The sequence below is a fragment of the Terrapene carolina genome, unplaced genomic scaffold (genome assembly GCF_002925995.2).
Source record: "Terrapene carolina triunguis isolate 2854851 unplaced genomic scaffold, T_m_triunguis-2.0 Scaffold95, whole genome shotgun sequence".
Taxonomy (NCBI): Eukaryota; Metazoa; Chordata; order Testudines; family Emydidae; genus Terrapene; species Terrapene triunguis.
Window position 1 is genome coordinate 35,115,720 of NW_020664446.1, and position 18,190 is coordinate 35,133,909.

The following is an 18,190-nucleotide window of genomic DNA, read 5'->3' on the forward strand; positions in this document are numbered from 1 at the left end:
ACTAACAAATTTATTAGAGCATAAGCTTTTGTGGGCTACAACCCACCCGAAGAAGTGGGTTGTAGCCCACGAAAGCTTATGCTCTAATAAATTTGTTAGTCTCTAAGGTGCCACAAGTACTCCTGTTCTTTTTGCGGATACAGACTAACACGGCTGCTACTCTGAAACCTAAGTTAAAACAAACATTCTCTAGGGTGCCTTAAAGCTCCCAAGAGAAATGGGAGCAGCTAGCTTTTTCAATAAAAAGGCCTTGTAAAGTGGTGTACTCACCACCTATAGCACCCCCAGGTGTCAGGGTGTGATACTGTAAGAGGTCCACATCTCCGGTGCCTCCTTTTAGCTGTCTGCCTCTCATGAGGTCTTCCAGGGCTCAGCTCCCTGGCAAAGTCACAAAATCCAACCCCCATTCTGGGGGGAACAAAAAGGTTCAAACGAAAGCCCTAACAAATCCAAAGTAATAATTCTTCTTTGGTCCCTTTCAAGCCAAACTAGTTACTACTTCTCCAGCAGGATTCCCTATACTTCCTGCCTCACTCAGGGACTCTGGCAGTTAGCTGTGGAGATCTCCTTCTTCCCAGTTAAAAGTCCTATCCCAGGACTTCTCCCATGGGAGTGTAACCTGTTGCTTGTGAGTTTCTACGATCCACTGTTGGCTTTAACTCAGGGCTTCCCATACAGGAGTCTACTCTGCTCTCTGTGGGTTTCTTCTACCAGATCTCTCTCTTTCTTACCCCCATCCCAGGAGCCAGAGTCCACCTATAGGACTCTGGCCTGGAGACCTACACCAGCTTTCTTCTCAGAACCTCATGAGAGGAACTCTGTCAATGTCTCCCTTGCCAAGGGACCTTGACCATTCTCTTGGGTTTCTCATTCACCCTGACAGAAGCCTACTCTACCTCCTGTGGACTCCTTCCAACATGTTGCAGAGCTTCTCTGGGGAGCTCCCTTTTCCCCTCCCCCTTCCTTTTAAGCATCTTTTCCTTTATAGTGTTCTAGCAGCCTCTTTCTACCTCAGCTGCTCCATAAGCTGAAGGGGCACAACCTAGAGCACCTGATTAATCCCAAGTGTAGCCCACAGAGTCATCATGGGCTAGTTAGCCCCAATGCTCCTGACATGCCATTCGCCCCATGACAGTCTTCCTGATTTACTTTCACAGAATTGTCCTATTGATTCAACTTTGGCACAATGGATATGGGAGTTACACAAGCAAAGAGATTTGAAACTGGTGTATCTCTGAGCAGAGGTTAATTGTGTACAGTGGCCCAGGACCAAACACCAATAAACTACTGAAGAAGAGAACACTTCAGACATTTAGTCTCACAATATTTTATCAAATCTAGACCTGACATGTGGATGAACATCTGAAACCAGATTCCACCTCAGACTAAAATATGCAAGATCATTAAAAATATTATAAGGAATGTTTTTTCTAAAATGGACGGAAGAGGTGTGGCTTCAGTCATTAAAGCAGTGGAATCCCACAAGATATTTCAAATTTGGGTGAAATTTACATTTAACAAAGCAGGAGGACAAGTCATTTTTAATTGTATGGGTATCACAAAAAGCAAATGCAAAAGTAGAAAAACGACTGAGGTTTGATTTTCTAAAATGATTAGTAAAGCAATGCAATAACCAGAACTGCCTGATAGCCTTGACAAAGTCTGAAAGCCTCTAATGAGCAGCAGTCACTCAATAATGGAGAGCTGTGGCTCTAAACAAGGTACACCTGATACGGTATCTGTTTTAAAAATGCAATTTACCGAAGAAAAAGGGCCTCCTTCCTATTGACTTTAACAGGCTTTGTACCAGGCCATAAGTCTCCCCATATCATTGGCCAAGGGAAAAAGCCACATTATCCCAACTAGCAAATGACACAATCACAGGGCTTTCAGACATACTATGAACCAGTTCATCAAGATTATTACAGCATTTGTGTCACCAAAACTAAATAGAAACGCTGACCTAGAAACACCCCTCCACCCCTTATTCTGATCTTTTCTGAACTCACGGAACAGTCTTCTGCAGCTCTTGGAACAGGAATACATGCTAACTTCTGTTACTTCAGCTTGAGCAAATCTTTTGAAGCCACTAGATTAAAATCAAGCTGTTCAGAGAAAACTAAATATACTAACTGGAATTCTGATTTATGTACATAGCAGTTAAAAATACAGAAGCCCAACAACGAAAATTATGTAGAATTTTGATGCCATATTTAAAAATGTTATGTATGCATTGACTAGAGAACACAAGTTTTATCAGGAAGAATTTTCAAGGGATCTATTACATCTCATATTAAAAAGAAGCCCGTGAAAATACTTCACTTTTAAGTTGTGCTGAGATTAAAGAAAGGGAAAGAATTTTTAAACTAGACTTTTTTGCTCACGCTATTTCAAAATGGGAACAGCAGCACCCATTATGGGTAAGGTTGCGTCCATTCTAATCCTATTTGGTCATTTATAGTTTAAGAAAACTGGTTCTACCATTTACTAAGTCAGCGTTTCTCAAAGTGTGGGGCGCGAACCCATTTTGATGGGATCGTCAGGGCAGAAAGTCCCAGCCAGCAGCTCCGGGGGCGGTGGTGGATACGGTGGATTTCATAGATATGATACTTCGGGGAGAATTCTGCGCCACTGCACATAATTCATGTCCCCTGTAGATTTCTTTGTTTCCTCGCAGAAAAATTACTTTCTGATAGGGAAACAAAGGGTAAACTGCAATAGAAGTCACACACAACTCCCTAGCTGTGCACGTACACTGTTTCAGGCACATGGAGCAGCCTGCGGAGAGGTAAATCACCAGCAGAGACACCCCAGCAGGTGGCTCCTAACCACCCCCAGAAACCTCCCCCCAGCTGCAGGAAGCTCAGCATCCCCCCCAGCTTCCTTCCCTCATCACTCCTGAGCTGTGAGGGGAGGGGTCACTGTACGGGGAGCTGCTCCCCCATCCGCTCAACCCCCGTGCATCTGGAACTCCCATACCCAGAAACCCCTGCCAAGCCTCACCCTCACCCAGAACCCCCTTAGCCCTCCATACCTGAACTCCACCCCATTGAACCTCAACCCCTGCATATGTTAGTCCCCCATCCTAACAAAACAAATTTAGCTCTTTACTACCAAGTTCTTAAAGTGTGCAGCCAAGAAAGGCTGGTATTACATGCCAAACTTAGCTAAGTACTGAAGAATTTAGTGAGGGTGTACAGGGAATGAGACAGCTTACCAAAAACACTGCTTTAGCAGTATACATTTTGTAATGTGAGCAAGGAATGAGGCAAGGCTCCTGTCGCATCTTGTGAGGTGAGAGTATTTAAGGCAGTTTTGTTAGTTTTTGTTTGAGATAGAGAGATTTAAAAAAACCCCATAAAACAGTCTTCATACTTAAAACCAATATCTGACAGATTGTAGATCCTAGGCCCTAACCCAGGCTGGATGTCATGTCACCAGGAAAATGAGTTCAATACAGTGAAATCAGAAAGACCATTTGGTAAGTCTTGTGTTTTTTCAAAAGCATTGGGTTTTACCTGAGAAGGGTGGTTGCAATGGATGTGCAAGGTTTGGAGATAAGCCACTGTCTGTGTAAATGGAGCTTTACTTATCTACGCCTTTCCCCAGCTGAGTGCCTGGGACCTAGTAAGGCAGGAATCACTGCATGTTGTTTGCATCATCTGTTCTACTTTTTATACAGTAGGGCAAGTGTGCTTTCAGTTTAAGAAGTCTGCCATGCAATCGGACAGTCTAACAGAAATACTCCTGAAGTATTCTAATTTTCTTGGGGAATACCATGTAGAAATATTGGGATATCCTCAGACTACTGAAGCCTAATTTTTTTGGCCAAAGTTCAGTATACTCATATTTGGTAAATCACAAACCTGAAATGAAGAATTCGTTTCTTTGTCCAGTTTATAGAAGCCAGAACAGAAAGTCACTGCTGTCCTTCCAATAATGAGGGGCAACTGCCACCATTAAATAGTAGTGTAAATACACGAAGGTCTTTTGGATTGACAGCACTTGAAATCACTCTACCCAGTGACTAATGGTGTCCACTCAGATGCAAAGACCCAGTCATTCATGTCTCACCCTACGTAAACCAAACAAAAAGAGCTGATTCTACTAAACTACACAGCATGGTGTTTTCAGCCCCAGTTTCAAATTTCACATTATTTCATGTTGTGCAAGTTATTTTTCTTTTATAATCCCAAAGATCAAACTGTGATGCAGCTAGCCTTTACAAACCTTCCAGATTTTTCCTCTTGTGTAATCACCCAGGGCAGCTCAGTACGACACTAAGGGGAATGTTCCTAGAACACAAATGCATATTCCAAAAATCCAATCCACTTAAAAAATCCACAGCTAATATATGCAGATACATCCTCAAATGCATCTGTTCCTGATAATGTAATATTCTGGTTAAAGTCAGAGTTTTCACCCTCTTCTTAACAAGGAATATGAGGACAGGATACAGTCCAAACTTGCTCCCTTTCCCATGCCATTACTTAAAACATTACACCCACACATTCAACTAAGGTTTCTCCTTAAGCTTCTCCAGGACCTCCTCTGTCCCATTCCCTAGTTTCTTTTGCCTTAATGGGACATTCCAACTTGTGATATTCTGGTTGGAACAAAAGATGCACCCAGGAAAAATTCTTCTGCATACATATGCAAGAGTCAGACCTAATGACTCAAGAGAAAAGAGCCCTGTATACCTGCATGATGCATCCTAGAATCTGCCACCTTATTACACATGGGTAGTAGTGCTCTAGTTAAATGTATATGAAGTCTTGAGAGCAGAGCAAGTGTCATGTCTGAATTTATAATCAAAACATTACTAGTTGAGAGAGTGACAGTGTGTTACCCCATGCTGACTAAAAAAAGTAAAGTAAAAAATTATCTTGCATGAGATGCACATGCTGTCCTATGTCAATAAGAACCTTAAATAAAATGAGAAGGATGCGCTTAAGGGTCACATTTAACAGATATTTTAAAAATAAGCATTTTCTATTTAAAAGTTTCTGAATGAAGAGATGAGAAAGTATGACCAGATAGGGCTTCTTATAAACCAAAGTTTTTTCTGCATATACACAAACTATTGCAGTGGTGTGACACCACTAAGTTTGAAACATCTAGTCTGCTTAAGTAATTATCTGGCTCCCATGACAGATTCAGATTCTGCAGAAATCATATTTTCCATTAACAAATTGTAACTCTCATGATTGTGAAAAAAAAACTTCCAAAAGTGAACTGTATGTACTCTCAATTCTGCAAAAACAAAGCTTTCTAACAGTAAAAAACAAACAAACAAAAAAAAAAACCGCTATCTAAAAGTTTGTTAAGCTGTTACAGCCTACCAGAAGGCTTGCAGCAGATACATGTATCTTGTTTTGAGATAAGTAAATCATTTCCCAAATTACAAAAACTAGTATAAAATTATACTTTACTGTAGAGTAAATTGTGGTTTTGAAGAATGACACTAGCTTAAAATAGAGACCCTATCATGACTTAGTGCTAGCAGATCCAAAAACTGTGTTTAAAACCTTTGACTGCATGATGAACGTGAGGAAGGCCAAGGGTCTTAACTTTCCAGTGAGATATTGTAGACTGTTGAAGTATTTTAGTCAAGTTTCTTTGAAAGGACAAAGTGCAAAAAATATTTCCTCAAGTCAAACATTATCAGAAAAGATAAGAACTAAACAGTCTTGATAAAGCAACTACATATTTTAGTCAAACATCTGAAAGTCAGTTATGCAACAATATTTGCAAACTCAATGAAAATGTAGTGGCACAAACCATTATTATGGTTACACAAAAGAAAAGGTTCTCCTCCCACATTCAGCTGTAACTGGTCCACAGAAAAAAGCAAAACTACAAAGTTTAAATGTAGCCTAAGACAATACAGGCAAATTCAAAATAAGTGTAAAGCATTCTGTCAAATTAAATATAATTCAACAACAGATTTTCTTTATAGTTGGAGCACAAGTGTGCCCCTGCAAACCTTCTACTTTTGGACAGACCTATTTACCCACTCTCAAAATAAAGGAGCACTTAATGAAATAAAAGTTATTATGTTGCCTTACAAATGAGTTATTCATCCTCTGGTTTGAGAATTTTCAGAAATCAATTACAAGACAGCTTTCAATTTGGTGAAATGAGGTATCATCCCACAAAAGGGTACTCTTTCCAATTTGTTTATGAATGAATAACTATTGCCCAATATGAAAGATGCCATTTGCTCGCCGTTTTGAAGCTGCTCTACCAAGAGTAGAGAGCAATGAATGCGTATATAATAACAGTATTTTACTAGAATTATAGTGGAAAATTGGTCTGGTGGTTACAATTCTGGACTGGGGCGCAGAAGATATGGTTCTTCTAGTTTACCCTCCACTTCTTGTGGAACCTTGGGGAAGACACTTCTTTTACAGATGAAGAGCTGAAGTACAAATGGGCATCATGAATACTTCCCTGACGCACAGGGGTGAGGATGATCAGTTAATATTTATGAAATGCTCAGATGCAATAGCGGTTGGAGATAGATATCTATGTACTTTTAAGCATTACTTAGTGAACAGATTAGCTAATTCACAGTATTATATTCAAGTCTTCACTGTTTTAATTCTGCCATCTTCTGCTCTGTGATGGAACTACATGCTGTTTTTATTCAAAACTTAAAACCCATTGTAATGTTTTATAATTTCATTACCCAAACAGAAAATGTCCATGACTTGGGCATATGCATTCAGACCTATTTGCGGTACAGATGGCACACTGTTCATCTCGTATCTATAGACAAAAGTACAGATAAAAACAGCGTCAAATAGTTCACAAAATTCTCAGTGTTTAAGAGTTCCCTCTGTGTCTGAAACCCAAATACAACTGTTTTTGCTAGTGCATGAGACCCAGAAAGTCTGCATGAAACCAGAAAGTCTGTCCAAAGTGAGTAAAGTGTAAAAAGGATATAAATTAGATTAACATTATTCAAATTACAAACCTGAATAATCTAAAGTATATTAATAAGTGAAGAATTTTTGTAAATTTCAGAATGAATGAGCATGTTTTAGGCCATTTTTAAATACACTGCTTGACTATTTCTCACCTATTTTTCCTCCCTCTTCTGTCACCTCCATTTACCATTTTATTGTTTTCTCTGAATTCTTTTTATGGGACTAGTAGTAAATACTTAGTGGGTACAGTCAGTGATAGCAATCTGGTCAAATAAAAACTAGATTAAAATCCCAAATTTATCAGTACCTGCAAAGCTATTAAAAATATATATATATCAGAAGCCTTTACTAGCTAAAAAGAGGATTTTATTTAACCTTCCTAGAAGGAAAATGGACATAGTAAAAGGCATGTGATCTGAGGGTATTTAAAAGTCAAACCAGAATTCCATCAAAAATTTAAAGCTTTCACTCCACTTCTGTCAGAAGAAGGGGACTGGCAGGCTACAAGACAAAACCAAGTATGTAGTGTTTGGGAACTTATTTAACCTGACAAATAAAATGGCAAGAATGAAAGCACTTTCTGGTCAGAGCTGTTGCTAGAAATAAAAGGAAGTATAAAATGCATTACAAATCAATAAAAGTGGGTATAGTGGACTGCAAAAATCTTTCACGCATTAGGAAAATGGCTCCCCAACAAAAGCAAGGTGACTTTAATCTCACAAAAAAAAAAAAAAAAAAAAAAAAAAAAAAAAGTATGCTTCCTTTAAACGTGGCTTAGTGGTTTCAGCATGTCTAGTGCCAGTGATACCAGGTAAGAAGTATCCTGGCCTGTGTTCCCTCTAAGGTGTGCACCTGTGCGGCCACACATGAGGCCATCAAGGGCTATGCACCAGCCGCACTCACAGGTGAACGTGGAGAATGTGGAGGGTGGGGGCAGTGGGGTGAGGTGATGGAGGTTTGGGGGAGATTGGGGTGTGCAGGGCACCTCTCTCCCCTGTCCCAGCCCCGGCCAGGGTTGCAGTGGCGATGGCAAAGGTAATTTCTCAAACACTCAACTCTTCATTTTCAATTATAAAGCTAAAACTCCACCTAAGAGCTCTGGTGACAAACAGACTGGAGCTCACATTGTTTGCGTAGCCACTGGGACCCAGAATCAAAAATACAACATTACTTCAGAGTCCACCCACCCCTTTATCTAATACATGGATTCATATGTTGTTGTGGCTTTTTTATTAATTATTATAAAAAACTTCACACCCACACCAACTCCTTCCCGAAACAAAGCTTCCCCTTGCAGCTGCTAGATTTTAACACATGCATGGTGGTAAGGGCATGAGAGTAAGTCAGCTCCTTAGCACAGGCTCATGTATGATATTGCAGCTAATTTGGTATATTAAATACACATACAAAATTAAACATGTAGATTATATCGAAGCTTTGCTTCATGTTTCTCTTACCCAATGCATTTAACTAAATAATACTAATCTATATTAGAGTAGTAATACTAATCTATATTAGAGCTGACAAATCAATTCAGAATGCTTATCTGTTCCAAATTTTGTGTAAGAAGAGTAAATTACACAGCTTTTATTTTGAGAGGCAAACTTTTAATGTTAAGTGTATCTAACTTCTTGCTTACCAAATAGCTGACAACTAAGTCAGACTGACAGTTTCCTTTTAATTCTCTTTAGATGAATCCTAAAGGTCAGGAATTCAAAGATGATCTAGTATTAAACACAACGTGTTAGGGCTGGCACCTCAGCTATAGATTAAAAAGGAGACCATGTCATAGCCAGCACACTCAATGAAAACTCATCTCCTAATACTAGTTGTCAAGCAAAGGGCTTCAACAGTGATAAGCAGCAAGCATCCTTGCTTGCTTTCAAAAGCCAAATGGAAAGTGTTGAGTGATTTTGTTCAACTGAGTTGGCACACTGAAGCTGCAACTGCTCCTGCTAGTAAAGTTAAGAATGTACATATTTGCTTGCAAGATCAGGGTCTCAGAACCAAAATACTAAGGATTCTTAATATTTTGCTGTGGTGAATGGTTAACATACAAGTCCACGAATATGTGCTACTCTGTTTGCTGGACATGAATGACAGGTAATGAATTCAGATGAAAGTTAAACTTAAATATTTACTTCCCACCTCATTGGACAAAGTGGAAGTGCATGAGAAGGCAGAGAAGTACATTTGAGTCTCAAATTTCAGTAAGTTATGCCCTTTTTGTCTACAAACTCAAGCAGTTTTAACGTCACCCACATGTATTAGATCTAAACTCCACTTTATTTTTAGTTTCTATAACACATGAAGCCCCAAAACTGTTAGGAATGAATGAATATCCATTTTGTTCCAATTGCTGTGCAAGTCAAGCTAGTGGATTCAATTCAGTAAGACAAACCTACATGAACATTTTGCTGATTTGGAATTAAAAGCCAGCGGGATCACTTTTAATTAAAAACATGCATTTGGTACTTTTTAAATATAGGTATTTTTCCACATCTTCTCAGATATGACTTGTAAGTTCACTTGATTGATTATTCATCTTTAGCCTATTATTCCTCTGCTCATATAAGGGGAGATTGGTATAAGAATTAGACTATAGTCCATAACAATACACAGGATTTAGGTCTTAAAAAAAAAACAGAGCCAACAGACTAGATTATTGGCACACTACAGTGAAAGTGCAGCACCCTGGGGCCTCTTACAAAATATCTGTAAACACTCCCATTGGTTTTGTTATTTTTCTCATGCCTTTGTTGCTTTTGCCCCCTTCTCCTCTCCACTACTAGGGCCCTATGGAATCAGTTTTATTATTCTGACTTTTCAGATTTATTATTTTCTGATTTTGTTTTTTCCATTAACATAAAAATTCCATCTTTATGTTTTTTTTTTTAATCAAAATTGTTTGATATGTTGACAATAAGTAGCCTTACCTTAAATGCATAAAAATAATCAGAATTGCATTGCAATGGGAAAAACTGATTTTACAAAAAAATCCAACAATTTAAACAAATCATTCTGCAGATATACAGTAAAAGTAACATATAGAAGTGTGTGTGTGTGTGTGTGAGGAGACAGACAGACAGAATGTGTGTTGAGGGGAAAAGAGAGAGTCTCTTTAAGCACAGATCTCACCAGCCTGAACACTTGTTCAGACAGCAGCTGGCAGCAACTGCTACTGAGGCAGAGGCTGGTGCACAGACAGGTGCCTCCCTACCCCCACCCCCTGCAATCCCAGCTCAGTGCAGACCAGGTACACAGGCGGGAGGAGGGGGACACTCCAACATCAGCCCCCAGCCCTCCTCCTCAGCGCTGCATAGCACAGCAGATCAGGAGGCTCTCAATATGGAGCAGCTTGACTCTAGCTCAGCTGTGCAGCCCGCCCTGCTTGACACTGCAGTCCTAGTGCCAGGGAGAGCAGGGTTCCACGTTAATGTTTTGATTCAATGATTCCGTCCAGGTTCTTGTTAACACAGATTTCACAGGGCCCTACACTACATACCATGGCAGATTTAGAAATTTCCTGCAATATCCTGGATAAGCCTCACTGAATTCAGTTATACCTTACTGAAGTTTAAGTATTTTAGAAGTTCACTGTACTAAAAATGGAAATGTTTATGTATTATTGTATGTATCATCTCTAGGGACAAGACCTGACTAATGTAAATCCAAAAAAGAGTTATGAGCTTCAAAGGACTATTTGAAACTATGTGAACTTTTAAAGTTAAGTGAGTTTCCCAGGAAATCTCTAGAGGGAGGTGTATGCAAAAATCCAGCCTTTTGAAGCTACGCCCTGAGGAGAAGCCCTGAGGAGAAACCCATTGTCTACGAATTAAGTAATCCCAGATCAAAGGCTCAAACTGAATAGAAGAGTGACTCTCAGATTCATGCATGGGCTTCTTCTGAGCTAACAGCTGTTATGAACTTGTAATCACAGGAAAGCCCCTTCATGGGGTTTGAAGGACTGTTCACCTGTCAGAGACCTTTGTAGGGTTGGGATGATCTCTGGCAAGCTTATTAGCACGTGCATAGATTCTTTTATCGATTTTAATATGTTTTCACTGTAATGCTTTTACCTTAAGAATAAGAATAAACGTCTATGCTACCCACCGAATCGGCAGGTAGCAATTGATCTATCGGGGGTTGATTTATCGCGTGTAGCGTAGACGCGATAAATCGATCCCCGATCACTCTCCCGTTGACTGCTGAACTCCAGCTCGGCGAGAGGCGGAAGCAAAGTCGACAGAGGAGCAGTGGCCGTCATTCCCACGCTGCGAAGATGCAAAGTAAGTGATTCTAAGTCGATCTAAGGTACGTCGACTTCAGCTACGCTATTCTCGTAGCTGAAGTTTCATAGATTTCATAGAATATCATGGTTGGAAGGGACCTCAGGAGGTCATCTAGTCCAACCCCCTGCTCAAAGCAGGACCAATCCCCAGACAGATTTTTGCCCCAGATCCCTAAATGGCCCCCTCATGGATTGAACTCACAACCCTGGGTTTAGCAGGCCAATGCTCAAACCACTGAGCTATCCCCCCCAGAAAGTTGTGTATCTTAGATCAACCCCCCGCCCCCAGTGTAGACCAGGCCTTAGAAAGAGCTATGTGGTTACTTAACTGCTGGCAGTTATGCTGTTTATAGCCTCTAAGAGAAGCCAAGCAGGTCTGCTTAGGCAGCCTGATTGCTGGGAAATTCACAGTGTAGGCAGGGAACCACACAGCCTGTAAACACCCCATCAGGAGGGACAACTAGGGTCTCCACCCAGGAGAGGTGATGGCTGGGGAGCCAGAAGCCTGGTAAATTAGTTATCAGGTACAGTAGTTTAACAAACTTAAAATGTTGGCACTGAACAATTTTATAAGCCTTAATATTAGAGTTTTCATTACATTAAAAATGAAATCAACAGCAGTAGTTTGCATGTATACAGTTGGCATCTATTTATGTTCTCAGAGTTTTTGAATATAGGTCCAAATGTATGCAAACTTTCTCTCCTGTTAGCAGATGGAAACCAAGTATGTGAACTTTAAAGCAGCAAGTCTACTGTAGGGCAGCAAAGAAAAACTTGCAATCACCACTGGACAAGCCAGAGTGATCCAAGGGGGGTCCTGAGTTAGGCTAAATTTGACAGAAGTGTATTTAGACTCATGAAAACTTTAAAAAACAAAAATCTTCTTTTCCCCTTATTATTGTATACTAGTCCAGACCTCCTCAATCCATTCTAATGTTTTAGGCTGGGTTTACTGCCTTACAGGCTCCTGAAGCAGCCTTCTGCTCAACTATAGCATCCCATCCACTGCATTCTGCAATATTGTGCATTCAACCCAAAGCAGCTGCCTTGCAGATCTTTAACAAGGATGCTCTCTAATTATGACAAAGCTAAGCACTGTCCTAACAGCCTTTGAAGGAATTTGAAATTTCTTTTCCCACCACTAAATAAAAGAGTTATTCACAGAGGTCTATTCAGAAAGAGAGAACCAGATGCACCTCGTCCTTGGAGGCCGCCTTCCTCCCCATTGAGCAAGAGTGCTTTTTTGAATTTCTGATGCAACACGTTGCAGCTAGCCACTGAAATAGACATCTTAGTTCATAACCCCTGACTGGAGAATGTATACAACTGTGGTCTTGTTCTACTGAAATACATGCTTCAGTCTAAAACCTCAACTACAAGAGCTAACTCCCTCTTCCAGATGGTTGATGGACAACTTCCCCCATGAATGACCACTGCCTACAGCCTTTCCCACAAAAGCTCCCTACTTGTATAGGCGGACATCCATGATTACAGGCAGTCAAGGGGATGAAAGGACATCCCTTTGAGCAACTTTTGGGGATGAGCAACTTCTTAAGAAGATTCCAATTTGTGGTGGTGTCCTTAGGAACTCAGTTCTTTGACTGCATTTTCCAATAGACAGGTGTTGAAGAGGCCCAATGTGACTAGGAAAATCAACATCCAGGCTTGTGATTGGAGACCCAAGGGTCTGCAGTAACACAACATGGGATCACAGAAGATGCACAAGCTGCAGAACCTGGTTCAGAGTGTGTACACGGTATGCTCACAGTAATATGTACCTGGCCAGTCAAGATAAGCCTAGAAAAGTTTATGAAACCGCCTTTCCTGAGTATCATAACCTGAATAAAGGTTTGGGATTTGAGGGTAAACCAAATTGTAAGGCCTAGTATTAACATTTTTGTCCCAGGTTGGCGAAGCAATAGAAATAAGTGGTAGAAGAGCAAGGATCTGCAGATAGGCATCCTGAAGGTCCATACGACAGAGACATTTTCCTATATTGCCATATGAACCACTGACTTGGGATTCAAGCAAAAGTTTGGTGCTCAGAGAGCAATTTACATTTGCTGGATCCTGGATGAAAATCCTGGATGAAAGCCAGCCTTTTGAATATGCTGAGTAAATGGCTTGCCGTCTCCAGATCCTGCGGGACTGGGATGATAGCTGTGGTTTGCAAGAGATGATTCAAAGCATCTAGTTGGCTTGGCTCTAAAATTGCTTCTGTAGACAGGTATCTTTGTCTGTATTCTAACTACTGGTGACAAACCTAGAAGTCTAAGATGATACGCCCCTTATATAAAACAGCAAAATGAAATCTCAAAAGCTCCAATGCTCTTACTCCAAAGAGGGAGGAACTATACTCAAGTATCTGAATTGGTCTAGAACAGTCATTTTCAATCTTTTTTATTTGGCAATCCCTAAAATATTTCAAATAGAGGTGTGTACACCTTGGGAAATCTTAGACATACTCTGTGGATCCTCAGGGGTCCGTGGACCACAGGTTGAAAACCACTGGTCTAGAATAATGAAAAAAAAGAGAGAGTCATCTCCCTCCAGTAGCAGGAGAATCAGAGTAAACACAACTAGGAAAATACACGCGTATCTGAACAAACCTACCTTTAGTATCCAATCTGATATATTACTGGTAAGAAGTAAGTTAAATTCTACATTTTCAGTTTAACTTTTAAAAAAAATAAACAGATGTCCTTGTTGTTAATGATTTTAACCTGACATCTCTTAAAATTATGCTGTTCTTAATGAGCTGGAACAGAACATCAACACTATCTAAATCAAAATGATTAATTTCTTTCAGACTTGGCTGCTGGCTCATCACTTAAGTCTTAAATGATTCAATAACATTTAAAAAAATAAAAAATAGAACACAGGCTTTTGTTAACCCAACAAACAGGGATCGTCTTTAGACTAAGCTCCTTGGGGCAAGAAGCATCTAGCAAAATGGGGCTTGGTCCATGATTAGGGCTCCTAGGGGTTATGATAATAAAAATAAAAATGTGAAGAAGTACTTTTCTCCTTTTCAATGAAATTATTACAACACAAAAAATAGTGTGCTAAACACCATAACTTCTTCAAAAGTTTTCCCTGTGGGCCATAACTTGCAACGCTCTCTCTCAGATAAGAAAATAAATAATTTTAAAAGTTTGAGTTAAAGCCGTTGAGCTATGTGTGTAGGAGGAGAAAGCAGGTCATAAAACAAGGTGAAAAACTCCTCCATATCTTATGAATATTTTTGGATGAAACTCCATTCATAGATATTGATACGGCTAAACAGGATGCAGCATGATGAATTAATATTGCCTTATTACATATGAGAGAATCAGTCCCTTAAAGGATGCTAACCAAGCCCAAACATTATTTAATTCTTGAGCCATTATCCAAGTTCTTAGCATTAATCTCCTTCAGGTCTATCCCTTTAGGGCCGCGTACGAGTTATGACCAAAGTGCAGAAAGTTGAAAGTTTAAAAAATAAAATAAAAGCTTTTTTACCTTTTACTCTCTGCAATGGCTTTGTCCAAGTGTTTGAAGATATCTTGAAATAAAATACAGCTGGAACGACTGTTGATATCATACCCATATCCTCTCTTCCAGTACTGCTTTAGGTCATTCAGGTATTCCAGTACCTAGAATAAGATTTTAAAATGTGTAACAAAAATGCAACATTTATTTCGTCTAGATGAAGACACTACTACAAATAGCATGGCACTGACAGCTTTCTTAGGAAAATGGGCAAGTTTGATCAGTCAGCTTTAAAAAATGTACATGCCTACTGTTGCGTCTTGAGTTAAAAACAACAAACAAAAATGGCCATTGATTTCTCATCTTCCAGCGTAAGTCTACAACTCCTCCTAATGTCTATTTGTATTAGCTTTTTATTATGGGAAAGCTTCAAGCAGAAGAGCAATGCAATTTCCTGAACTTCTACAGCTGTCATCACCTTGTTTTTATGTATAATGCATCATTAAACGATCAACTTAAAGAGCCTAGAGCCAAGACCTGTCTTGCTGAAGTGAATCCCATCAGACAACATGAGGAGTTCAGAGCCTGACCAGCTTCCCCTGCTATGGGCTGCTGCACAGGACACCAAAAGCACCATCAAAAGACCCCCACTTGTCTCCCCCATACCAGCTTCCTGAGGCAGACTTCTGAAGACCCTAGCATTCCTCAAAGCCAGAGCAATATGTCATTACAAATGAATACTTCAGTTCTTCTGAAGTAGACACTGCAATACTCCACCAAACTGACTTGAACCACCAATTGATTTGATTACCATGTGGTTTACTGTACCTGCTCTCATGTTGCTAACCTGGCTGGCTGGCCGGCCTGCCCTACCCCATCATGCCTGGGTTCTTCCTCCGGCCCCCTTCCCCTTCCCCATTTACATGCCAGGTCCCACCATTCCTAGATCCCTGCTGCACACTCATACATCAGCTCCATTCTCAGAGACAGCCCTTCAAAGATACTAGTTTGGAAACAAACATGATCTTTTTAAAAAGATCATTTGACCAAAATGACCACCAACCTGGTGAGGAGAACTTTAAACTAGGTTTAAAGGGAACTGGTGACAAAAGCCCAGAAATAAGTATAAAGAAAAGTGACCTTAAAAGAGGATTAGATTGGGGGGGGGGTATGGAAAATTACTATACGGTCATAGGAGTAACAAGAGAGACTCTGATCAACATCTTAGAAGTCTACACACAATGCAAGGAGTATGGGCAACAAACAGGAAGAACCAGAAGTATCAGTACAAAAGCTAAATTATGATAATTGGCATCACAGACTTGGTGGGATAAGCCTCATGACTGGTATACGGGGGTACAGCTTGTTCAGGAAGGACAGGCAGGGTAAAAAGAACCATGGTGTTGCATTATACATCAAGAATATATATACTTATTCAGAAAGAGGTGAGAGACAGACCAGTTGTGAGTTTCTGGGTAAAGATAAAAGGGGCAAAAATAGGGCACATCATGATAGGGGTCTACTACAGACCACCAAATCAGGAAGAGGGGGTGGAGGAGACATTTCTAAAACAAATAAATTTTGCCTAAGTAGTGCTGCAGTTCTGCCTTTTGTCCATCAGAGGCCACTGTGGTGCCAGAACAGCGGGCTGCATTCCTGCCAGCTGTTCTAGTGCCACAGCGGCCCGTGGTGGGCAAAAGGCAGAACTGCAGCACTTCTTAGGCAAAATATATTTTATGCGGGAAAATACAAAATTCTATGCCCAGTGCTGCAGAACTCCCCCAGGTGTAGAAGTTCAACACAGCACCCTGCCCGCGGAGCCAGGTGAGGACAGAGTGGAGCACCCAGAGCTGCTGGTGGGGAGAGGAAGGTGTCTCAGACTGGGGTTCAGAAGGGCTAGTGTGGGGGTACAGACTGGAGCATGGGTTCAGGAGCTAGTGGGGTGACAGCATTGAGCCTGGGGATGGAGGAGGGGGGCTGCAGAGACCCATGGGGATAAGGGCTGTGGGACAGGGGTTAACTGAATGGGAGAGGCTTGGGGGTCAGCCAGGGTCCACATGGGGGAGGCTTCCCAAAACTCTAATAATCCCACCCACCCCCCCCAAAAAAACCCTCCCATCCACACCCAACATGCTTAATTGTAACTGGCATGATTATATTGTGTTATTATGACAAATAAAATGCGCAGAATTTTCAAATATTGTGTGCAGAATTTTTAATTTTTTTGGTAAAGAATTCCTCCAGGAGTAATAAATATCCAAAACATGAGACCTGGTTGTACTGGGGGGACTCTAATGACCAGAAATACATTGTTCCAGAAAGTGGAGGAAGTAACCAGGGGAGCAGCCATATTAGACTTGATTCTGACCAACAGGAAGGAATTGGTAGCAAATCTGAAGGTGGAAAGCAATTTGGGTCAAAGTGATCATGAAATGATAGATTTCATGAGTCTAAGGAAAGGAAGTAGTGAGAGCAGCAGAATAAGGAAAATGGATTTATATAAAAAAAAAAACAGACTTAAACTCAGAACTGGTAGATAAGGTGCCATGGGAAGAAAATCTAAGGGGAAAAGTTCAGGAGAGCTGAAAGTGTCTCAAGACGACCATATTAACAGCACAACTGAAATCTATCCCAATATGAAAGAAAGATAGGAATATTAAGAGGCCAATATGGCTGCAGGAGCTCTGTAATGACCAGAAATTCAGAAAAGAATCCTATAAAAAGTGGAAACATGGGCAAACTGCTAAGGAGTACAAAAGAATAACAAGCCATGTAGGAACAAAATCAGAAAGACTAAGGCACAAAATGAGTTACACATAGCACGGGACAAAGAAGGCAATAAGAAGATGTTCTGTAAATACATTAGGAGCAAGAGAAAGATGAAGGAAAGAATAGGCCCTCTACTTAGCAGAAAAAGAGAACTAATAACTGATGACATTAAGAAAGCTAAGGAGCATAATATCTATTTTGTTTCAGTCTTCACTAAAATGGTTAGTGACGACCAGATATTCAACATAAGTAATATGAATAAGAAGGGGGAAGGAATACATATGGAAATAGAGAAAGAACAGGTTAAAGAATATCTAAATAAGTTAGATGTGTTCAAGTCAGCAGGGCCTGTTGCAATTAATCCTAGCATACTTAAGGAGCTAGATGAAGCAATTGTCTCTGAGAACTCATGGGCAACAGGTGAGGTTCCACAAGTCTGGAGAAGGGCAAACAGAGTACCTATGTTTGAAAAGGGGAACAAAGAGGACTCGGGGAATTATAGACCAGTCAGCCTAACTTCAATACAAATGAACAAATAATTCAACAATCAATTTGTAAGCACCTAAAAGGTAATAGGATTATAAGGAATAGCCAGCACGCTCTGGACAAATCCAGGTCATGCTAATGCAACCTAATTTCATTCTTTGACAAGATTACTGGCCTAATGGATTAGGAGGAAGTTTTAGCAATTATATATTTTAGCAAGGCTTTTGACACAGTCCCACAT

At 40.3% G+C, this 18,190-nt stretch overlaps 1 protein-coding gene across 1 annotated transcript in view; it reads right to left on the reverse strand.

Moving 5' to 3' along the window:
- Positions 1-18,190, reverse strand: part of MINPP1 (multiple inositol-polyphosphate phosphatase 1) — a 41,122-nt gene that overhangs the window by 12,636 nt on the left and 10,296 nt on the right. Inside the window, exon 4 of the mRNA XM_026650973.2 lies at positions 14,725-14,858. Coding sequence (XP_026506758.1) covers positions 14,725-14,858 — 134 coding nt within the window. The remainder of the gene's footprint in view (positions 1-14,724; positions 14,859-18,190) is intronic.